The 25,484-nt window shown below is 36.6% G+C and overlaps 1 protein-coding gene across 17 annotated transcripts in view; it reads right to left on the bottom strand.

Moving 5' to 3' along the window:
- Positions 1-25,484, bottom strand: part of RABGAP1L (RAB GTPase activating protein 1 like) — a 689,413-nt gene that overhangs the window by 74,755 nt on the left and 589,174 nt on the right. For 3 of the 17 annotated variants that reach the window (XM_060132817.1, XM_060132832.1, XM_060132842.1), the window contains one exon: positions 21,590-21,678. The exons of 9 other annotated variants lie outside the window; for them this stretch is intronic. Coding sequence is in view for 3 of the 8 variants with exons in the window: in XM_060132776.1 (XP_059988759.1) it covers positions 14,390-14,500 (111 nt within the window). In the remaining 5 variants the exon portion in view is untranslated. Of the gene's footprint in view, positions 1-14,389; positions 15,132-16,300; positions 16,512-21,589; positions 21,679-25,484 lie in introns of all 17 variants that reach the window. 5 more of the 17 variants (XM_060132796.1, XM_060132824.1, XM_060132767.1 and 2 more) reach the window with 3 other exon arrangements.

Raw genomic sequence — 25,484 nt, forward strand, 5'->3', positions numbered from 1 at the left:
AGTTACACGTTGTTTTTCATATCTTCTTTGAAGAGTTCAAGCCAATGAAAAATTAGACTACATATTTACAGGTGACATTAATCTTCTAAATGGACATAAATCTTGTGTCTCTTTAATAAGAAGAAAGCTGAACAGCCTACACCCAAGAGAGAAAGCAATTTGCGCCTTTCAGGCAGGAGCGATAAAAATGATCGTTTTACATGAAGGAATCAAATTAACGTAAGTGTGTCTGTTAGGTTGGAGGGCACTGCAGAGCTTTTGGGCTTCTAACCAAAGGTCACCTTTTAACGATTAAGAAAGATTTTGCTGATTCCACCATTTATCACATGTGTATATGTATGGTTTACCATTATCTTGGATATACTGAATCCCAAAACATCAGAATTATTGTCACAATCTACCAGCTTGGAGTTCTTTAATAGACAGCTCAGTAAATGCACCTAGGACCTTCCTCCCCTTCCCCTTATAATTCTTAGGATCTAATCAAGGAGGGAAAAAATTATTTGAAGGTACCTGTGAAGCATGCATTGGTAGGACACATGCATTTAAACAGAGCATCAGTGACTTGGAGATGATGTTTCTCAAATCCTATTCTCAAAGAACAGCCTGGAAAGGCTCTGCCACAAACTGTTCCAACAGACCCTACAAGTGGAAGACTTGGCTATTAATAATACTAGGATTATTCCACAAGAGGACTACTGAGTATGAACTGTGAACCCCAGCTTTCTGAAACTTACCATCCTTCCACACATTTTGTACGGCTGACAATTGTTGAGATCCTAATTAGAGAAGTACCTGCCGGTGAAATGCCACAAAGAGGAAGAACAGTACATGTAATCAGGGTTTATTTAAAACAGGGGTGCCCAAGGGACTTCCCTGGTAGAACAGTGGATGGGACTCCACACTCCCAGTGCAGGGGGCCCAGGTTCGATCCCTGGTCAGGTAACTAGGTCCCACATGCATGCCGCAACTAAGAGTTCACATGCCACAACTAAGGAGCCCGAGTGCCATATCTAAGGAGCCGGCAAGCCACAACTAAGACCCAGGGCAACCAAATAAAGTAATTAATGTTTTTTAAAAAATAAAACAGGGGTCCCCAACCCCAGGGCCAAGGACCGGTACAAGTGTGAGGCCTGTTAGGAACTGGGCTGCACAGTAGAAGGTGAGTGGTGGGGGAGTGAGTAAAGCTTCATCTGCCGCTCCCCATCGCTCCCCATTGTTCGCATTGCTGCCTGCACCATGCCCCTCAACCCACAATCTGTGGAAAAACTGTCTTCCATGAAACTGATCCCTGGTGCCAAAAAGGCTGGGGACCGCTGATTTCAAGGCTGTAGTAAGGCCCTTAAAGAAAATAAAAACAAAATGGTTCTTTATGTCTCTAAAAGGCACCCATATGTTTAAGAAAAGGCCTTCATTATATATCCCTACAATAACAATTATGCTGTGATTTATGCAGGAATAATTACTAGTTTTTCTTTTCTTTCCGGAAGAAATTACAAGAATCTCTTAACAAGTGGCTGTCTTTGGAAATCACTGTCTGTCTTTTTTAACCTAATACATATATTGATTTTCTTTTATTGTTTTAAGGACCACAGGAGTTCTTTGGATAGAGAGAGTCTCTGAGTGATAAAATTTTGAGTAATTTCTGTTTTAGTTTTTATTTATATGTTATTTTCCAAATTTTGTGTAATCAACATTTACTCATTAATGAGAGAAAAAAACCTTTAAGTTGCAAGATCTTTAGGGAATAGACTTATTTGGTATGCTTCACTTTAAATAAATGATACAAACAGCTATTCTTTCTGTAATATGTATTAATCAACTTTAGTACATCATTTCCCTACTCAAAACCTTTGTCTAGAATTTAAAATATTGGTCCCTTAGCATAACACACAAAACCTTTCATGACCAACTCCCATTCTTTTCCTACTTCCTGGCCTTCCTCTCATATGCTAGCCAGATGGAACAAGATGAAATCTCTAGACGTGCTACCTTTTTCTCAGTCCTGTGGTGCTTCTGAAAGTGTTCTTCCCTCTACCTGGAACATCCTTCCTCTCCATGTGACCACGTGAAAATTTTCTACTTTTTTTCTTTAGAATGTTTCTCAAAAGTTTCCACCCTTTAATGGGCACAGAAATACATTGCTGGTGGGTGAAATGATACATCTTTTAAGGAGAGCAATTTAGCCCTATATATCAAAATTACAAATATACACACCCTTCAACCTAGCAATTCCACTCCTAGGAACTGAACCTATAGATATTCTCACACTTTTGTGAAATGACATAAAAAAGATTATTTGCAGCACCATTGTTTGTAACAGCAAAATACTGGGAACAACTCTACATACACATATATTGGGAGTTGGTTAAACATATTACAAAAATAGTGAAATACTATGTGGCTATCAAATAAATAAGGAATCCTTGATGTACTGACATAGAAGAATCTCTAACACATATTGTTACATGAGAAAAGCAAAGGAAAATAATGGGACACCAAAAGTTCTGTAAAAAGGGAGGGGAAGAATACACACAAATTTGCTTGTATTTGCATAAAATATTTCTGGAAGGATACTTCTGAATAATAAGAACTTCACTGGGACAACACGAACAACTTCACTGGATACCATTTTATACTTACTGAAATTTTAAACCATGTGAATGTGCTACTTATTCAAAAGGTAAAACTGTAAAAGTTTAAAAATCAAAATGCTAAAAAAAGTGTTCACATCTTTTGATAGTATCTCTGTTTCCCATACTCTCCTCCATCATCTCCTTCATTCATTCATTAGAATATTGGACTGCAGATATTTTGTGCCAGGTGCTGTGGTAGGTAGAGAGGGGAAATAAAAACAACCTGCAAGGACACTGAACCTCAAGGTACAACTCAGAAAAGCAGGTAGAATATCTCATTTCAGTGAGTGCCCAGGGTGGGGGATGCGATAGGCACACAAAAGGAGAGGCAGGGATCTAACCCATCTCTAACAGTGCTCACATCACTGCTTCATAATAACTGTTTACATGGCTGTCTCCCAAACTAGATTGTTATCTCTTGGAAGGTACCTTAAAGGTTAACACAGTGCATTGCACATAGGAGTTATGCATGTTAAATGAGCCACTGAATAAGCCATAACAGAAATAAGCAATGCATTATTTTTTAACAGTTAAGAACTAATATTTAAGTACTCAGCTAGACTCTAACCTAATTCTACAATCAATTTTATAAGAATTTAGTATAAAAGTCTGAGGATAAAAAGATTTTAAAAATAACTTTCCCTATCTATGTGTACAGATGTTTAAGAATGCATCCAATTGTCACAAACATATTATCCACTGCAGACCATGATTATACTTATGCAGTGCTTCATTTTTTCCCCTCCAATACTATCAATTAAATATGTACAGAGAGCATACAATGCACCAGGTACAATGCTGGGCTGCAGATACAATGGTAAAAAAAAAAAAAGACATAGCCCTGTTCTCATGGAGGTTACGTGTTAATGAGAGACTAATCAAATAATCGGACAAGTTTCACAAGTATTTTTCTATATACTCAAGAAGAAGACAAAAACTGACAGGCATGGTCAAAGTTCTCCTAGGTGGCCATAAGGAAAGGAAAAGTTACCTTCATGTCTCATAAAATATAAGTTAAATGTTATTTTAGGGAATTATGGAGAGAATTCAGTGTCCTTGAGCTTGAATGGAAAAAATATCTTTATTTTCCTGAACCTCTGAAATTTATCAGCTTTTTTTTTTTTTTTTTTTTTTTGTGGTACGCGGGCCTCTCACTGTTGTGGCCTCTTCCGTTGCGGAGCACAGGCTCCGGACACGCAGGCTCAGCGGCCATGGCTCACGGGCCCAGTCGCTCCGCGGCATGTGGGATCTTCCCGGACCGGGGCATGAACCCGTGTCCCCTGCATTGGCAGGCAGACTCTCAACCACTGCGTCACCAGGGAAGCCCTATCAGCTCTTTTAAATCATGAATGTAGGCAACAATCCACTGCAGTATTTGTGATTCTGTCATCAATAGACCTTACAGATATTTTCATTCACATTGCAGTAATTGCATATATCTCAAAATACTATCTATATTTATGACTTTTTTAGAATTATAGTAGTTATTCTACTTGCTACCATATCTTGTCATTTAATGTGTTAATAAAAAAAAGCACATACTACTGTATCATAAATCGGATTTTGGGGGGTAGGGAATGGGCAAAATGGGTGAAGGTGGTCCAAAGACATAAACTTCCAGTTATAAAATAAATAAGTCCTGGGAATAAAATAAATCCTGGGGTTGACACATTAACTTTAGTTAATAATACTCTATTGTATATTTGAAAGTTGTTAAAAGAGTAGATCTTAAAAGTTCTCATCACAAAGAAATAAACTATGTGCAGTTAATTAGACTTATTTTGATCATTTTGCAATACATACATATGTAGAGCTATTACGTACACCTGAAACCAATATAATGTTATATCTCAATGGTCAAAAATCTTATTCTTCTCTATTTTGATACCTATATTTCAATATAATTGGTTTCCTTTAATTTAGTGTATTTTATGCATTTAAAAAGTTTTCTGATAAGGGGTCCATAGACTTAACCAAACTGCAAAAGGAGACAGTGACCACAAAACTGCTAAGAATCCCTGAGCTATAAAGGTTGGAATAACAATGCCAACAATTCCATGGTTGGCACACAAGGAATCTCACTGGAGAAAAGAGATTTCTGTTTTTAATCATGTTTGGGAGGGACAGGAAAGAAGAGTACTGATCCACTTCAAAGTTCCAAGAAAAATGAAAAAGGGTAATAGAGTGTTTGCTAAGTTTGAATTTCAATCAGGTTTTACTGTATTTTCAATGCGTATATGTCATTTCCTGATGACAAATCTGTGGATATATAGCTTTGGTGCATATAAACTATGTATGCTGTTGAGAAACACAGTGTTTATATATTTTAGATAGCTAACCTAACCATGACGATCACATAAAAAGTCAATTATTATACATGTGGTGGATGATTGTTCAGCAAATATTTGTTTTCCTCTCTTCTAACCTCTAAGATGGGGTATACTTTCCTGACCCACTATGTTGGAAGTGGCCTTTTGACTTGCTTTGGCCAATGGAACATGGACAAAAATCAAAGTGTGCTAGCTCTAAGCCTAGGCCTTTAAGAGCCATCAAATGTTCCTAATGACCGGGCTTCCCTGGTGGCGCAGTGGTTGAGAGTCCGCCTGCCGATGCAGGGGATGCGGGTTCGTGCCCCGGTCCGGGAAGATCCCACATGCCGCAGAGCGGTTGGGCCCGTGGGCCATGGTCGCTGGGCCTATGCGTCAGGAGCCTGTGCTCCGCAGCGGGAGAGGCCACAACAGTGAGAGGCCCACGTACCGCAAAAAAAAAAAAAAAAAAAAAAGAAAAGTTCCTAATGACCACTCTAGGAACTTCTAAACTGTCATGAAAAGAGCACACTCCAGATAGCCTGCTGATCTCAGAAGAGTGAGAGGTGTGGAACAACAGATCTAACCAAACCTGGGTCCTGAGCCGAGTAAGCTCAGCTATGCCCAAGTATGCCCAGCCATGTTCTGCCCAACGTTGCCACCCAAAGACTCATAAGGCAGAAGATACATGCCTATTATTATCTGCCACCACCAAGATTTATGGCCGTTTGCTATGCAGCAATATCTAAGAATATATGATAAATAATACTCTTTAAAAACCTCGACTGACTAACTAATGCTCTCTGTTCTCTCTATCAAAGAAGTCTGATACTCTGGGCGTGTTGAACTCCTGTGGCTACTAGGCTGTTCCCACAACTGAATTTATGCTTAAAACAGAGTTAACTGAACTGATTCCCAAACATGTTTACGATCATAATAAAATGAATGTGAAAAGAAACTGAGCGGCTATTTCTATGAAAACTAAGTTGAGCTATTTGGAAAGGCAACAAAGATGACTGGTTAAATACAAAAGTCACTGTCACATTAAATGGTGGCAATGCCACCATCGAAGAGGTAAAAATAGTTATAAAAAAACTGTAAAGTTTGCTTTAGATTGCTTTATGAGTTTATTAATTTATTGCCCCTCTTCAGGAAACTGAAATGACAAAGCATTATGTATTTCAGAACTCCTATTCAAAGGCATCAAAGGCCCTATAACAAAATTGATAATATGTATTTATGTTTTAAATTAAAATAAATGTTTATGTGAGTTAGTATGTACTATTTTGAATGCTTCACCTAAACTAACATTTTCTGTTAACCAACCAACTACAGGCCTGGCTGTGTCAGATAAGAGGGTTTCCTCAATATTTCAGCCTGTTAGAAATTCTATTGTGGGCATTACAATAATCAGAGCAACGGTGTTATTTTTGCTTGTTTTGTTGCAAATCCCGTTCATAAGCCAGCCTGTAGTCCTTGCATTGAATTTGAATGCTACAATTTGATTTCATACTGAGCTTGAGCACTGTGGTGAGTTGTTGTTTTCTTTTTCCTGAAAAGATCTTTGCCTCATGTTTATTTTTTTCTTTGGTTTTAAAAAACTCTTTCTTGATTTTGACAACTGGATCATTTCATTTTTTCCAGATGAATAATCACAGGGCAGCGTAAATAAGAATTAAAACTAGCATATGCATGAATCTACTGATGGATTTCCGTGAACATTTTGCTTTGGGTTCTAGCAGTGTCCCAAAAAAAATTCTTTTTTAAACATCTTTATTGGAGTATAATTGCTTTACAATGGTGTGTTAGTTTCTGTGGTGAGTTTTTGATGTAATACTGGCTTCTCTGATAATTTAATCATCATTTAAAATTTCTGTTACCAAGTCTAAAATCTGATTCATTAGACATGAATACAGGCCATGATATAAGGAATAAAACCTCAATTCCTTCTTCTGACTTACAAAGCCCTACGTCATAACCTGACCCCCAACTCCTCCCCCAGCCTCATTTCTTACCACTGTCTACCCCTGGCACATGGTGCTCCAACCACACTGATCCTACTGTTTTGCTAGTATATCAAGCTCTGTACCACTTTGGGGCCTTTCTCTCAGAGATTTCCTCTGCCTGAGCTACTCTTTTTTCCTTATTTTCCCTTGGATGTCATTCAGATCTCAAATGACATCAGTGAGGTACTCACTGATTACCCAACATAAAGCCTCCAATTAAAGACTTTAATTACATCACTCCATTTTAAGTCTCTGCATAACACTTATCACTGGCTGATAAGTGATATCATTAGCTAATATTCATGTCTTACCTCTCCTCCAAATAGTATAAGATTCACAATTGACACAGGTCTTTCTTCCTCACACCTAGATTCCCAGGACCAAAAATACAGCATAGCACATAGGAGCAGATCAATGAATATTTTGGATTAATTACTAAACCGAATGCAAATATGGGTGCTAAAACAAACAAAAAACTAGAATAAGATTTTTCAGTCACTGTAGACAAGCTATGATTTTATAAAACAAAAATTTTACATATTATATGTTTCATGTCAACTGCTCCTGTAACACCGTCTGAAAAAAATATTTTGAATTGACTCACAAATCAACCCCACTCCCAGAATCAAGTATAGAAAGATTATTTCTCAACATCTGAAACAAGATTAAATGCAGAAGAGTTCTAATTATCATAGAAGCTGGTTTAATAATTTCATATTTAATAGCAAAACAACCTAAATGATCTTTAGATAGTGAATTTATAAAGTCTTGCTAAATGTTAATCTTTTATTTCATGATTTTGTAAAGGAAGAATCAGTTTGGAATTATATCAACTTATATACATATACCTCCTACTATGTGCTGGGTATTCATAAGTGCTTTAAGGTATTAACTGACTTAATCCTGTAAGGCGCTTCTAATACGCTTCCAATTTCACAGATGAGAAAAATGAAACAGAGAGGTCAAGTAACCTGCCCAAAGTAAATGAGCTAGTTGGAGGTGAGGTGGGATTTGACCCAGATAGTTTGGCTCCAGGGTCTGTGCTCCTGGGCTCCACTCTATACTATGTCACCTCCCTTAACATTCAGATTTTTCCCTGAAGAATCTACAGTTGTGATTCAGGGGTAGCAACTGAACTCTGCAAATGACAGAACTATAAATCTGAATGCTGTACGGCAGCCATATTCAGCCATGGGATTGAAGAAGCAGAGAACTTGGGGAAAGAGATAAAGTAGATGCAAAGAGAGAAGTTAATTAGATGGCATGAGATATGGAGAATGTTTGCCAGCATCAGTCTAGTACCAGCTCTGCTGAACTCCTGCCCTTGTGTTTAAAGGAACACAACCTGGTGCCCACATGATAAATTCCCTTCCTTGTTTAAGAGAGCTCAAGATTTTATTACTTGCAACCATAAGAACCTTAACTCATATCAAAACTAATAAACCACATGAGGGACGATTTGGCTTCCTGTGCTAAACTGAAGTTGATGAAATACTACCAAAATATGTTCACTTCAATAATAATGAGAATGTAAAATATTCAGATAATAACAGTTTTTAAAAATATGGATGAGTCAATTGGTGTTATAATGCTTTATTTTAATCAATATTTTTGTATATGCAGTGAAGATTTAGAAATAACTACTGATTTCATTGTTTTCTCTGTCTCTGGCACAAGGAATTGCTCTGAATTTTTTTTTTTAATTTGGCATGCTAGATGAAATCTATGTGCCAACCCAATAAGAAGGAAGTAATTTCAGAAAGCTTACCCTCATCTCCCAGTTATACAACAGAGAAACTGGAGCTCCCTGAAGAGGTCCCTTCCTTTACCGCACAGTGCTGCTATTTTGGTATCTGTCCATTAAGAACATATATCCAGTGCTAATAGAGTATAAACATGTGTTAGTCTGGGTAAACAGTTTTTGTTAATGGACAAACCACTGAACAACCAAGTCTCTTACAGTGATGCTGTGACCTAGAATTTCAAGATGTGGAACATAATAAAGCCAAAATGGGCCATCTTTTCTCCATTACATGCTTGATATCCAACTTTCCCATTCAAGCTGACACAACAACAGTCTTGCCAATTTCATAAGGTGGAAAGCTTACAGTAATTTTCAACTTGTCTCAATCATTTAGTCTTCTTGTATAGATCAGCTGCTTGCTTCTTCCTAAGGAATACTACTGTACCTATCCACTGCAAGAACTAAACATCATGTGTGGACTAATTTCTTTATTCACACTGCTACTGTCAAAGTGTCAAGCAGTCCAGACTCCTGTCAACTCAATTTTTAAAGGGCATTACAGCAGGTAATGCCCTTTAAAAAATTTTTTCCGCACGCGATGCGGCCCCCATCAGTCCACTACTGCCTATTACTGCAATAATTGATATATCTACTCAGCAGATGGTTCGGCCCATATAAATTCCTCTTATTAATTCCACATTGCATTCTCACCATCCTGAGGCTCAAACCTAAGATCCTCTACACCCCCAACCCAACGTCGCCAACCCCAGGGCTGTGGACCGGTATCGGTCCGCAGCCTGTTAGGAACCGGGCCGCACAGCAGGAGGTGAGCGGCGGGAGAAGAGGGAAGCTTCACCTGCGGCTCCCCATCGCTCGCGCACCGCCTGCACCACTGAACCGCCACCCAGCCCCCAACCCCTTCCCCGTGGAAAAACTGTCTTCCCTGAAACCGGTCCCTGGGGCCAAAAAGGTTGGGGACCACTGCTCTACACCATCTTCACGGCAAAAGGCTTCAAGTTTCCTGTAGGACTGATATCCTGATAGTGATTCCCTAGTCAAACAAAGCAATTAGCCAGGGTTACCCAACTAGTCCATTTTGTCCATCCCACCCCCTGCCTTCTCCCACATCCCTGTGATACCTCATCTACTCACCCACTCTTTCCTTTAGGCCTTCTCCAAACAGTGACAAGGGAAGACAGTAAGTAAGAGCTTTCACTGTGCTAAATACAAGCGCTCTCATTTTAATGCTTGAAGTAATCTAGTGATGTAATGCTACTATATCCCTCATTTTTCAGATGAGGAAACTGAATCTTAGAGAAATGAAGTAATTTACCAGTAACAGATGTAAAATTTGAACTGAGGACTGTAACTTTAAAGCCTCTGAAATAGTTAACTTCTTGGCCTCTGCACAATCTGTTCGCCCTGCTCAGAAAGGTCCTACTACTCTCTACTCACTGGCAACACCTGATCAGCCTTCACAGCCTCACTCAATTGCTTCCACCCCCTTTGGAATTCTGCCTCCACACTGTTCAATCAGTGGTAATTATTCTCCACTTCGTTCTACCCTAAAAGAGTAAATATCAGCCCCATAAATACTGATTTTGCTTCTCTTTTATTTTATCGTGAGGTCTTTGGGGGAAGGGGTATTGTATTTATACCCAGCATGTGCAATAACCCAAAAATGTTTGTAATATTACATACTGGCCTCTACTAACGTACATTGGAAAGCAGTATTCCCTTCATAACCACTTTATAGATTAAAAAGTTGAAATAATTCAGTAGAAAATAAATTAACATTAACATGAAATATTCAAGCTTGACAGAGTATGCATTGGTTATTAGGCTTTTCACTGTTTAAACATTAAATTGAATATTCTGAATTTAAATACATATTCAAACCCTTCTTTTGGAATGCATAATAACTGTAACAGGTGTGATCTTTTCCCTTTATTTATACTAGTCAGATATAAAAATAATTAGAAGTGGTGGAGGTGGTAGAGAGGAATGCTGGCCATTCCACTAGGAGACAGAAGGTCCTGACAGGAAAACTTCAGAGACTCCCTCCTTCACTTATTATTCCTTGTGTGAGCACTTGTGCTAAGGGAAGGATTGTGGGGAGGGGTACAGTTTTGTCTCACAATGCAAGAGTTAACAACCAAAGCCTGTGAATGACCAAAGAAAAAATAATCTGTTGGATTTAAGGAAAGGCAAGAATGCTGCGTCCAATGAGGCAGCTTTATCAATGCTCGAGTCATTTTGATTAAACCGGATTTTCACCTTACATACCAACTTATTCATGTTGTAATTTAAAAGTTGTTAACTTCTGCTAGTGGTGACTCTAGGCCTTTGTTTAGTTTATCTTAGCAAATACAGCACTGATCCACGTAATCTTATGTTGTGTGTGTGGATGATAAGAGAAATTATGCTTGATTTTCTTATCCTTTTTCTTATCTGTCATTTACGAAAAGGACCTCTGTAAAGGGATCTGTGATTTTCCTGAAATATCATTCATTTTTAAAGGATCAATAGGATATAGCCATATTTTTCAAAGTGTGAATCAAGACATTTCTGAAATTAATGGTTGCTCACAACTAGCCTTTAAACAATTAAATGTAACAGAGCAGAAGAAAAAACTTGAATACATCACCTGGTTTAGTCAAATTTTCTTTTAGTCTTGTGTGTACAGTGTCTTATATTTTTCACTATATGTCTCCATCAAAAATATCAGAAAGGGCTTCCCTGGTGGCGCAGTGGTTAAGAATCTGCCTGCCAATGCAGGGGACATGGGTTTGTGCCCTGGCCTGGGAAGTTCCCGCATGTCGCGGAGCGACTAAGCCTGTGTGCCACAACTACTGAGCCTGCGCTCTAGAGCTCACCTGCCACAACTACTGAGCCTGCATGCCACAACTACTGAAGCCCAAGCGCCTAGAGCCCGTGCTCCACAACAAGAGAAACCACTGCAATGAGAAGCCCGCACACCTGAACGAACAGTAGCCCCTGCTCACCGCAACCTGAGAAAGCCCGCACGCAGCAACAAAGACCCAATGCAGCCAAAAATAAAAATAAAAAATAAATTTATAAAAAAAAAAGTCAGAAAGCCACAGAGCTACTTATGAACATGAAAAGATTCAGTGTCCATACCAAAAACACTGTACTTACTGGTATTCTACCATTTAAGGAATCAAGATAACTCTTATTATGAAACAAAGTCCAATTACAGAAAGATATTTAATTAATTCTGTACTAAGAAAGTTTCTAAATACCCTTGCAATAGTCAACCTAAACCCAGGGGATTTTATATGTTAGCAAGAATATAATTTGCTTCACAGTGCAGTAATAAATCATATTGAGAAGCAATATGATTTTATTTTATACTATAGAAAATCTGAGTATTTATCTCTTTCATACAATTTAAAGGGTTCATCTCAAAGCAAAAAATTCAATATGGAATCAAAAGCAAATGATAAATATTTTATCTTACCACAATTTTAGTATAACTTTCCCAGATAAACTAAAACCAAATACCACCTCCAAAAGATGTTACCAGTAAATAAACTATTTAAAATTTCAAATCTGATAAAGAAAACTCAGTATCTCCAGAAAGTTCTGCAATTAAATTTAACACCTGAACGTCTATACTATTTAAAAGTTTGGTGTACAGAGCAGTATTTTGTGTCTTTATCACACCTCTGAGACTCCATATTAGGGACCAAATTTCATATCAAATAAACTCCAGGGCTAAATCCCCTTTGGGGGAGCTAGAATTGCATCAAGGCGTAACATATATCAATATGTAGAATATGGAAGAATGTTCCCTGGTAAGCATATTAATACTCATTCATTCATTCATTCATTTTTTCTCTTCCTGTCTCCTGTAGATGTGTGAGCACACAACCTGCACACCCCACAACGTCTTTTATTTATTGAGCACATGACGCTCTCCATGACCCGGTCACTGCCTACCTCTTCAACCTCCTCTGTCCTCTACACTGTGTCACTTTACATCTCCCTGTTTTTGTTTCTTCTCCCCTCTGGCCTGGAAAATTCCTATAAGGTTTTGAAGACTCAGCTCAGACCCCTTAAGAAGATCTTGATAGGACCATCAGAAAAAAGTGAAATAGAATTCTGAATTCTTTCATTAAGTTTTCATGATGGAATATTGCAAAATTAATGGCTAAAATGAAGTTTAAAGATTATCCACAACTGTGAACTAACCTATCCTGACTTGGTGTATATAGTAATATTTATGGTTAACTAAGAATTGGCAATAATCTCCATATAATATATATAATTATAAAAATAGAAATTATACTAAATAGGAAAAGAATGCAATAGGCTGGATATTTCTTTATTAATGAACACTTACAGAAGTATATTATGGTTTTGTATTTGTTTTGTTTTTGTTTTTTTTTGTCCAGCTGATTCTTTTAAACTGCAGCTATACAACATCTACAAAAGGAGAGAGTGTAATGAATCCCTGTGTACTCACCTTCTGTTTCAACAATTATCAACACATATTCATTTAGTTCACCCACATCACCAACCCCTCTACTGGATCATTTTGAATCTTTGCAGACATTAACTATCCCTACCTATCTTAATCATCATCATTAACTATATCCATAAATCTCTCTAAATCATCATTTTAAACATAATCAAAATATTACTGCATACACAAAAATTGAATAATTCTCCTAATATCACTAAATACCTAATTAGTGGTCAAATTTTCCCTATTATCTTATAAATTTTTTTATGGTGTGTTCAAATCAGCATTGAAACAATGTCAGTACACTGCATCAGGCTGATATAACCCTTAAGTCTTTTTAAATCAACCTATGAGTTCCCCCTCACCCTTTTTTTTTATCATTACAATATATTTTTGGAAGAAATTGCCATATTATGTTTAAGGTTCCCATGTCTTAAAATAGAGAATTAGGATTTCATACTAGTAAGATAATCATTACCATATACTTGTTCATTCTGTTGCTTGTGATGAGTGCTACTGAATATAATGAATAAGACGTTACTACAACAATAGTTAGGAAAGTTTGTTAAAAGGTATGGATCAATGGCCATTATAAGGATGACATCTACAGAGAAGAAATAACAAACACTCGCAAGGACTTTGTTTTTCTATTATGCCAGGACATACAATCTAAGACTCTTGGAGAATGGTTAAAAAAAAAATTTACAAATCCCAACTAAGATTATACTCATAATAGTTCTTAGTAATAATGTAAAGACTCTGAAAGTTATTTGATTTTTAGATAGTTCAATTCTTAATGTCTATGTTATGGCCCACTGGTAAAAATGCTCCACACCAGAAAGACTGAATTATACGTGTGTATATGTAGGTGGTCTTCCCCAAATAATCATACACATACATACAAGGCAAACATGTGGGACAAATTTATGTTCGGCACTATAAAACTCCTCTCAACCTCACTACATAAGAAAGCATTAACCTAAGTGTTACTCCTAGGACACTTTTAAATGTACTGTTAAGGTATAATACTGTTTAGTTATGTAAATAAATCCTTGAAAACCTGTAGACCTTTTTGTAGCTGCAACAATGCCAACAGCAATACTTCTATTTTAATTCCCAGGAAGTTATGCCTCAATTGCTACAGGAGTATAACTATCATATTAGAAAAGAAAAAAGAGCCCCAGAGTAGTGTGCAAGGCCCCACCTACCATAGACCTGGGCTTGCTGATGGCCACCAGACTAGTGAGGAAGTCTTCATCGTGCAGCTGGCTGAAAACATGGGCGTCATAGGCTACCATAATGGAGATTTCTTCCATCATCTTGCCAGCTGGCCTTTCCACAGCAGCAGCTGCTGCCCCAGCTACAGACCAGACTATCCAAGGGAAAATCCTATGGCAGCTCAGTGCCAATGCACACACCCACCTGAGTTTGAGGGGGTGAAGTGTCAAAATTCCAGAAGGAGAAAAAAAAAGTAGCTGCTATCATAGGCTTGTCTAGCAATTCATCCCCAGTAGAAAACTGAGAGAGGTCTCTTATCTATGGAGGAAGTATACACTATAAACACCTTCTGCATTCTTAACAGAGCAGCTGGGAAAATTCAGTTTTTGGAAATCTTCTTTAGACTTCAAAAAGAGAAATAAAAGTCTCCTGTGTGGAAATATCCAATAGCAAAAATGCAAAAACAAAAACCAAAAAACACAAAAGTTGATTTATTGTTATGTTCTTGATAAATAGAAATTTTTTTAGTTTATCTTCTTACTTCTGTATTATATCAAGATTCTTCTTCTTGGAGGAGAAGTGGATTTTCTTACTGCTTATTTTTTCACATTCATAGAAAATAGATGGCAGCCTTTAGATGTTCAGAATTTATAGAATTCTTGGTGCAGTTAAAAATTATCTCCTGAAGTACGAAAAAAAAATAAAAGGGTTCTTTTTTCCCTCTGAGTATTTCTGTTAAGAAAAAAAGTACCAAAATATAAAAATGAAACAGGGACTGCAATATCAGTGAATAACCATTTCCTCTTCTCCCACTTAAAAAAACATGACTATTTTAAACAGAATTCTTGATATTGAGAGCTTAGTTTTTTGTTATTCTGAAAGCAACACAAGGTTCTCATTTCTAAACTGATTATTTTTCTCTCATAGATAGTTGTTCTCTTGGTCCCTATTTTTAAGCTTAGAGGTTTCTTTTAATTACCCAAATCAGCAGACAGTAATGAACTATTGGTGCCTTAGCCACCAGAAGCGTTTTTTTTAAAGTACAGCTGGAGACCGTAAATGAACCTCAATGTGCCCCGATGAAAAATGTGAAAGCTGCCCATAATTATCATTACAAGGTTGCCTAAATCACCAGGAAATATAATGTATGCTAATTTCCATGGGAAAAGTATTAAGCAAATAAAAAAGGGGGGGAGGACAGATAAAGCTCCTCCAAAAGTTGTCTTTCCAGTATTTCTAATTAAGCTATTATCTTCTCTGCTTTTTATAGATTATGACACTGCAGTACCAAGAGAAATATTATTTATTAGAATTAGAAATCAGTTTGGCAATGTTGGTCTACAATCAAATACAGATACTGTTTGGAACTCTTAGTCCTAATTACTAATAGCAGTATTACATTGTCTAAGTCTGCTTTTCAGAAAACAAAACTTGGAATGAAATTTATAGTGTCTATTTTTCCTTGTTTTTCTAAAATATTTCCACCTAGATGAACATGATTACTTAAATAGTACCTGGTTCCATTTAAATGTGATTAGAAGAGTTTTGCAATACTATAGCATTCTAGATTACAAACGCGCGCGCGCACACACACACATACGCGGAAGGGGGAAAACACCTTATTGCTAGGAAACAGAAGCAAGACTAATAGGCTTATTTAAACAGAAAATGCAATACTTTAAATAAATCCTCAAGATTAAAACAGCTTCAAACTGAGTTTGACCCTTGTTGGAGCTGGTAAAGCATTTTCACTTCATTTTTCCCTACAATGCAGCTCTGCCTTTTAAGCATTATTTTCCTTAAAAATTCTTCCAGCACATTCATCTTAACGCTGACTAACCAGGTAAAAATTAAATGGTCGTCAGGAGACAAGGTATTATAAAGCGTCACGCAGTTCATACCTTTTCAATTCCTTTTTATCTTTTCAGAAGTACTTTAAAGGATACTGTGAATCTCTTCGTGCATTCACTAGCACCGGAAGGTTTCCGATTTATCCTTGCAGGACCATTTTCTAGCTGTGAAAGCAATTCCTCTGACTTTCATATTTTCCTTTGCTCCAGTGACTCAGTGCTTCCACAATGCTATCTGACTCAGGTGCACTGACAAAGACACCTGTTGTGGAAGGTAAAGAAACTACTTCCCATAATGCCTTATTACCTGCTGGCAACCACCCAGGGGCAAACAAGAATTATAACCGCATTTGAGCAGTTGCCTATGCACCCTGGGAGAGCACTTTCGGTGTAACAATAGGTAATCATCTTGGTTAAGAACACTTGTAACCAAGAAAATAAAAAAGGCCAGGGAAAACAATAATAGTTTTAGGTGCTGTGTGTTAAACTCATAAAATTTCTAAGGCATCAGGGATATAAGAGTGCAAAACACTTTTAGAAACATAAAGGCTGTAAAGACAGTTTTAAAATTACAATAACAAAAGCTAACAATTTCAAATAATTAAGTCCTTTGAGAATTCCACACAGGTTCTTAGGTAAACAATTAGGTACCTTTAAAATGCTTCTGATTTATTACCTTCAAAAGACTCTTGTAATTAGCCACAGTGCCTTAGAATTATTAACAACATTTCACGCCTAAATCCAAGAGGTCCTCTCTCATAGCCACAGTGCATATGTTTTCTAGAGCAAGGACTCCTCTAAGTTTGATGGGCATCCTTCATTTTCTGTCACCCTTAAATGTTTCTCCATACTTCAGAGTCTTGGAAGCAAAAATTCAAATGTTCCTTTTGTCATACAGTTAAATGTATATTTGTGGTCCCCACAAAAAGCATACTTTTTGCAAACCAATGATCTATCTAAAAAATTGTCTTTGTGTTCTCTTTTCCTAAAGATATTTTCTCCAGTGTCAGAAATAACAGCTATCGTACCCTCCCAAACTTCAGGAGTCATTGTACACAGCCATGTTTACATACAGTACTTCATTCCCTTGCAAGACATCTTTCTTACTCTTTTGCCTTTTCCCCGGTGAACTGAGACCCACTTATCTCCCCGGATGGTTTCCACCTGAGCTTCTGCCCTCCTCGACTTCACACTGTGCAGCTCCACTGAAAAAAGGCGTGGGGGTGGGGAATTACCTGAGATCAAGGAGTGAAGTGCCGACAACACCAGTTGCTGCTAAAATTTACCAGGAGAGGATTGGGTATCAAACAGGCAGCAGAAAACAAGGCACTCGTGGTAACCAACAGAGGGACTCCAGTTCCAGCAGGAACCATCTAGCTGTCTGTCCCAGGGCAAGTCATTTAACCTCCCGAGGTTTCAGTTTCCTCATGGTCATGTAAATTGAGAGGGATGGAATATATCGGAGGTTTTCACGTGTGCTCAGTTTGCTCAGAAAGAGTCAAAAGCAGTGTGTCCTATTTCCCTCCACTAAATAGGCTTATTGGGGGATTTGAAGGTGAAAATACCTTTTTAATCTCTATCAGAATAAAAAACAAAGGGGAACAGTAATCCCAGATGTTAAGAAAGTGCCCCCAGGGTTGCTATAATGTGTCCCAACAAATGCAGTCTGCTTTGTACCCTAATTTGGATTTTCTAACATCAACTCTTCTGCTTTTAAAAGAGGGTTTGGTGACAGTTGCTACACTTTTTATTAGCTACTCTTTACAGTCTTTCTATTCAGAAGCCAAACTGCCTACAAATTAATTTTCACAAGCCTCTCTAGATTTCATTAAGATAAAAAGAACAAATTAACAAATATCTCCAAATATTTTTAAATGCTGTTTTAAAATTTTTACACAGATTTTACTCTGTTAGCTGATTTGTTCCAACAGCCATTCTTCTAGGATTATTACTATTTAACAAAAACATACCTGGGTCATACTAAATGAGCATGAGTCTAATAAACCATTCCTGGCCTTCAGAGAACATCTATTCTCAAGTATCAAATTTAGAAAGAGCCAAAACAAAAATCAAGAGAAGCCTGAAGAAGATGTGAACTTTTTTCAATTTCTGTGTTCTCCCCAAATGCAGCAAAGCAATGTAGTTTAATTATGGGAGTAGTATTCTTTTTATCCACCATCAAAGTAGCAAATACATTAAAAAATGATCACACATCATTAAAAAACTATCTCACCTCACAAGACTGGCTGTAAGGACCCTTTTTCCCATGCCTCAGGTTCTACTTGTTGAACATTCTCATCACAACAGCCATAAAATCAGGATAAGACAAAAAGGAAGACAAAACCACTAGGACAGAAATATGGCCTAGAGGGCAGAAAGGTCTTCTATGTCCCCCACATGTACCGGCAAAGCCCTGTAGAGACTGTTCTTCGTTCCCCAGTGGTCTTTGTCTAATCATTCAGGAACATCTTTATAGATTCAATTAACATATAATAGATTCAGTTCAATATAAATATTCATGAGGTATACCTGACTCAATTTTAACGGACTGTCACAAAATGTTCATGGTATTGACATAAAGAACTCTAAGAAAGACAAAATTCTACAATTACTTTCTTAATCACAGGAAAACAATATTCCAAGTAGGTTTCTCTTTACACTTAGGAGTGTACATTACAGAACCCAAGTGCTCTAAGTGGCGGAACAAAAGATAAAATGAGAGAGAAACCACTGAAGTATCAACAGAAGAAAGATTTTCAGAATACTTTGGATTTCAGAATAGTCCAGTAGCATGCTGAGTTTTTACAAAGGAAAAAGAACATGAAGTAAAAGATAAATAAGTGAAATCTTAGTTCTCTTTAAAATCATGCAAAGGTAAATAAAGAAAACCATTATTCTCGCGTCAAATTCCAACCATTCAGCTCATTATCTTTGCTATCTTTGCTAGTAACTGCTAGGCAAATTCAAAACCTCAGAAAACACATATTCTTTAAAAAAAAAAAAATCCCCAGAGTTAAACTAAGAAAACAAAAACCAGTGGGACATAAATACTTGCTTAACAGTTACACTGGGTATCTTACTTCCTCATTTGCATCTCACTACAAAGAATGAGGGTGAGGTACATTCCAGACTATGAAAGAGTAGCTGCAACTCTTTAACAAGTCAGCTTTCTACCTCTTTTGTAACTCTGAAATCCACAGCCAACTATTAAAAACAAGACAATAGGTCCAACATGGAGTCACTTATGCTAAGCCCCATGTCACCAAAGACTTTGTTACAGTTTCCACTCTCCCAGAAATGAAATCTTAAACCAGGAGTCACCTCATCAGCACTAGTTAGGTAATCTGCCTGATAGACCCCTGCTATCCCCTAAAGGAAAGTAATCTTGTGATAACCAACCCACTTTTTTGCTTCATGTAACTTTCTTGTTCCTGCTCCCTTCTGCCTATGAAAGCCTTTCATTTTGTACGGCTCCTTGGAGCTCCTTTCTATCTGCTAGATTGGCTGCCGCCCTTTCGTGAATTGTTGAATAAAGCCAATGAGATCTTTAAAATTTACTCAGTTGAATTTTGTTTTTTAACACAACGCATTCACTTAAATTTTACCTAACCAAAAATAAGCATTGCAAGTGCTCCTAAGCATTCCCTGATATTTGCTATCACCCCAAGCGAGGATGGTTTCAAACACATCTAAGAATATGAGTAATGCTTCAGCTTGTCTCATTTTGAGCAGAATATACAACTGAATTGTAATTGCAAATAACTTTACCTTAATTTCTAAAGCATTTGAATAACTTTTTAAAGTTTTACTGACCACTAAATCAAACCATTCCACATGGAATATGTTTCAAATTCCTTTTGCACAAGGTCAGAAGGTAGGTTTAGAGAACAACAAAGTGTTAACTCGTTTTCATTCAAGTGTTCATTTGTCTCAAGTTCTTCCTGTAGGGCTGGTGACCCAACCTGGATAACTCTTCCAAATGGGCCCTCAGATCCCTGTAGTATGTCATATACAGAAGCTTGCAGTGGTGGACCTGGCTAAAATCCTGTAGTTAAAACTGGAAGAATTTAATGGTATGTGAAACAGCAGCATTTACTAAATGCATGCAATATGCATGAGGAGGGCTTATAAATGTGTAATATAGTAACATATAATCTAGTTATAATAATGACTAATATATACTAAAAATTCTTCTATAATAATAATGCAGCTAGTATTTAGTAAGTACTCACTATGTCCTAGACATAGAATCTCATTTAATCTTTGCATAAGTCAATGAGCTAGGTACTATAAATATCCTTGCTTTATAGACGAAGTAACTAAAGTGTGGAGAAGTTTAGTGATTTGACTCCATTCTCACAGCTAGAAATGGAACTGACAGGATTCAAAAACAAGCCTGTCTGGCTGCAAAGTGCGTGCCCTTCATGACTAAAGGAAGATAAGCGAAGTAAGCAAACATGTACGGAGAATCAGCCCTGTGCCAGACACCACTGCTTCTCCCACGCTGGGATCTCCTTGACACTCACACACCTAAGGTTACACAATACAATACACCATGTCTGTCAAGTCATATTAGGATTGTAATAGAATTAAGTCCTTCTGCAGACAGGAAAGTCTTCATGGAAAAAATGGATTGGATTTTCATAAGCAAAGTGAAGTAAGTTTTTTAGAGAGAAAATAAAATTAGCCTGGCCAGAGTGGTGAATTTATGTTAGGTAGAGTAGGAGGTACAGTTTCAAAGGCAGATTTGAATCAGCCTGTGGTAGGTTTCCAATCTCAGGTCAACAAATTTGGAATATAAGGTATGTAGGCCAAGGGCAGTCCTTGAAGACTACAGGGTTTCTGCCTTTCTAGCCTCCATTTTTTTATCATTAGAGAAAGTATAGCATAATGGTTAACACATGGGCTCCAGGGTTCAAAATACCCTGGTTTGATACAATGCTCTGACACATACTAGCTGTTTGACCATGAACAAGTTCCATAAGCTGTCTCACCCTTGGTCTTCTCATCCATAAATGAGAAAATGATAACAGTGCTGATATTATGAGGAATAAGGTAATGCACATAAAAGCCCTTAGTAAGGTGCCAGGCTCTATAAAGTATTTGATTAGTGATAGTTGCTGTTATTATCAACATTAATAAAAATGATGGAGAGTTCCCTGGTAGTCTAGTGGTTAGGATTCGGGGCTTTCATTGCTCTGGCCTGGGTTCAATCCCTGGTCAGGGAACTGAGATCCTGCAAGCTGTATGGCACAGTGAAAAAAAAAAAAAAAGAAAGAAAAAAGATGACTGGAGTGGTAAGATCATCTGCCAAAAACTGAGGAGAAGATAGACTATAACCTTTAGAAACGAGGTGGGGTCTCTTCTCAGTACATAAGAACACAGTCAATGCCTCCATTTTCTATTTTCTTGTCCAATTAACAAAAATCCTGAAGGGAGAAATAAAAGGTGTCACACAACTCCAATCCTGTACCAGTTTTCCCTACACAATGAATCTTTCTAGATGTTGCTTTGTTTGAGAGCAATGTGGTAATTTACACAAGTCCTTCTGTCAGTAACAACTGAGGCAGGTCAGAGGAGGTAAAAGGTTGATAATGGGGTGGGAGGGGATCTCTTACAGTCTAGCTTCCCTCTCCAGTTTCCTGACTACAATGAAAACAGAGCCTAATCAATTACCTCTTATTAAATTGAGCAATTGTGACAAGAACAGGGAACAAAGAGAGCATTTGTCGTATAACGATATTCATCGGTTATAACCTGATCAAGAAAACACTGTTACTATGGGCTATCATGTGGACATACATAATCCTTCTTTCTAACTGTATTATAAAAAGATTTTCCAGTGTTCATTTGGATCTTAGAGTCAAAAGAAATATCCTATGCAATAGTTTAGAGTAACAGCTTATCCAGAAGCTTAGAACTGACCAATAAACCTGTAATCTACTTCGGTTCAAAGATATCAACTGAATTTGATTAGGGGTGAAGACGGAAGGAGGGGAAAAACCCCACAAATTTAACAGTTATTGTGCTGAGGGGAGCTTTAACTACATTGTATCTCTTTTAGTTTTTGCAACAATAATGTGAAGCTGGTTTTATTATCCCCATTTTACAGAAGAGGAAACCACTGCCCTAAGTTTATTTGAGATCACACAACTAGTAAATCAGAGACATGATTAAAACCGAAATACATGATTACAAAAGCTCTGGGGTTTTTTGTTTTTTCTCCACCTACAACAAGTTCTGCATAACATGAATTCAAGAGAGAAGAAAAAAAAATTCAATTTGGAGATCCTGAAATAGAAACTTTAAAATTTCTAAAGCGGGACTCTGTATTTCTCTTCTCTTAGTATTTTGTTTTTCATATTATATCATTATATATTGAAAATATGAACTAAAAACTCATTGCATCTGATAATATTATTTATTAGGCATTTGCAAATACAAAGAAAAAGAAAAGACTGGAGGCAAACTACTGACAAGTGCAATGCACACATTAACAGTCTGTTACAACAGAAAATACCATGTGGACTGAGGCAGCGTTCTTTGAACTGTCAATGGTGGCTTTCATGATGCTAAAAATTGGCTTTTTCTTTGCATTAAGGGCAATAGTAAATTGCTTAAAATTGGCTAATAGTAAAATAATAAAAAGTATTAACTTTTTAACAGCAGTGGCAATGCCCAAAGCATTCTAATTTTATTCATTTTGATAAGTTTATTTTTTATGTTCAATCTAAAATTTTTTCCCTTAAAGTGATCATTTCAGGTTTAAGAATTGTTATGTGTCATTATAGAGAACATCTCTCTAATATCATGAGGATCATAAAAATAGCTAAAATCCGTATGCTTTAATTCCTCTTCAAATTAAGCAGGAAGTTAAGAGATAATATTAGTGCCTGCATAGATGACCAAAGATTTTATTTTCAGTAAGAAATTCTAATATGATAACCGCCTTTAGGCATAAGGACATAGGTATTCTGCAAAACAGCTTTCTTATTTTAAATGTCCATTTGAGATCTAAGTAATGCTGCAAATGTTTAGGTGAAAAAGGCCTATTTACTAGTTAACCAGATACATAAAGAATCAAAGGCAAAACAAGCAGCTGTCAATTTCTAGAATTTCTGGCTATGCATTCCTTATTATGTTGTCCTTATTATCCTGTACTAAAATTTTCAATGTGTTCTTAAATATAAATTTTAAGTGTTCAAAACTGCTATGAAACTGTTATTTTATATTAAACTTAGCATGCATTTAGGGAGAATTTTAATTATGCAATGTAATATGAGATTATGACTTATAATACTAAAATGACCAACATTTAAATATTATTGAAATAATGGTGAAACAAAAAATTGCTTTAGCTGAGATTACGTTTCTATACTAGCAAATCTGAATAAATGGTCAGACTGTAAAACCAAATACAAATATGTATTAAATATTAGTGGTTTGTGGAGAATTTAAATTTATGTAAATAGTGTCTTTTGCGTCTCCTAATGGCCAACTAGTTCTTTGTCACTTCACTACTTGTATCTCTCTTTCAAAGAGTGCAAAAATAGGGAAAGAAGGACAATCTCTAATTTGTGACTCTAATTGGTAGATGTTATTTCTAATCATCTATGTCAAATAGGCTATGGGAATAAGTTAAAATTAAGAGCTAAAATAAATAAAAGTTTCAGTTTATGAAAATTTCAGTCATCAAATGTTCTAGCCATACTTTCAATTTTCTATTCCCATGTATAAGGAGAACTGCCTAAAATAATTACAGGAAAACTGGCTCATAAGCCTGGCTAAATAAACTTAATGTTAAGCAGAGTTCTGGTATTAAACTTTATAAAGGATAAAAGAAATTGCCCATTATCTACCTTGCAAACACAGAATTGAAGCATTAATAAGTGGCTGCTTTTATTAACTATTTTATTTACCATTAACAGTCTTGTGAATTTTTTTTTTTCTTTTCCCCTGGAAAAACTGAACAGTAAGCTGGTCTTGAAGCTAACATGTTAATGTTCAAAGAATTTTTTAAACTTCAACCATAACATTATTTTCTTTGTCTTCTCTCCATTCTTCTCCCCATTATCTATTTCCCTTTCTCTGTCTCTCTCTCTCATACATACCTCTCTTAAAAGATTATTTTTTGTCCTAAACTATTTGACTCTTTGGCACATACTGTATTTATATCAGATAGTTCATTATACTAAGTATTCATTTTTACATATATCTTTAAACTTAACTCCAGTTATTCTGCACTGTTCTCTTTATACAAGGGTTGACAATATGAGATGTGAACACAGTATATACGGTTTTACAGATTATAGTTTATTAATGGGTCCTACATTAGCCAATTATAGGTGAATTACTCTATTATTTATAGCTATTGCAGCTTTCAGTAATTAACTATTATTTTTTAAAAAAACACTATTTTACATTAGGATAATATTTTACTAAATATATTCCATTAAAAAAAAAAAAGCACCTCCGACATGTGGAGAGGATAATTAACCATCATGCAAGATGATATTCCAGGAGTTATTTCCTGTGAAAGAAAATAAGCTATAAATTTGGACAAAGCCTGCAAGATAGTGGCCATTTTGTAAAGGAGTTTCATTCCAAGACTAAAGTTCTCCTGAAAGCATGTGCAATTTGTTTTTAATGCAGATGGCCTTGGCACTATTAATATAAGTTGCCTGTGCTCTTTTTATTAATATTTTTGTAGAAGTGGTCTTTAACTTTTCAACACCGCAGAATACAAAAGGAGCCCCAGGGCAGTTGAACAGAGCAGAGTGAAGCAAACAGGTCTCAAATTTGGATAACACTAAAGCTCTATATGCCAGAGTGGGAAGACTTAAACTTCTGACAAGCAAACATGCCAAGGCTAAGTGACAGGAGTCTGATAGGAGACTGCAATGAGATAGCACCACTTCCCACCCCTAGCCCTTATCTCAGATGACTCTTCTGAGATACTTCTGGGTCAAAAAAGCAAAAATAAAACCATTATGGGTAATATCAACCACTTCAATTGAATCTCTAAGTATTTCCCTCTCTTAAAACCTTAATGTATTTCTTCCTTAAAAAATTAGCCTCTTAGGCATTAAAAAGCAATATTGTAGAATTCTGTATCCAATGAATTAGAAAACATTTCTTTAGTCAGCATTATCACTGATAGGGTATTCTGTTAGAAAAGAATAACTAAAGCAAATGACGAACACAGAGCAATGTTAAGAGGCTGATGGGAGAAAAG

This window comes from Lagenorhynchus albirostris, chromosome 2 (genome assembly GCF_949774975.1).
Source record: "Lagenorhynchus albirostris chromosome 2, mLagAlb1.1, whole genome shotgun sequence".
Classification (NCBI taxonomy): domain Eukaryota; kingdom Metazoa; phylum Chordata; class Mammalia; order Artiodactyla; family Delphinidae; genus Lagenorhynchus; species Lagenorhynchus albirostris.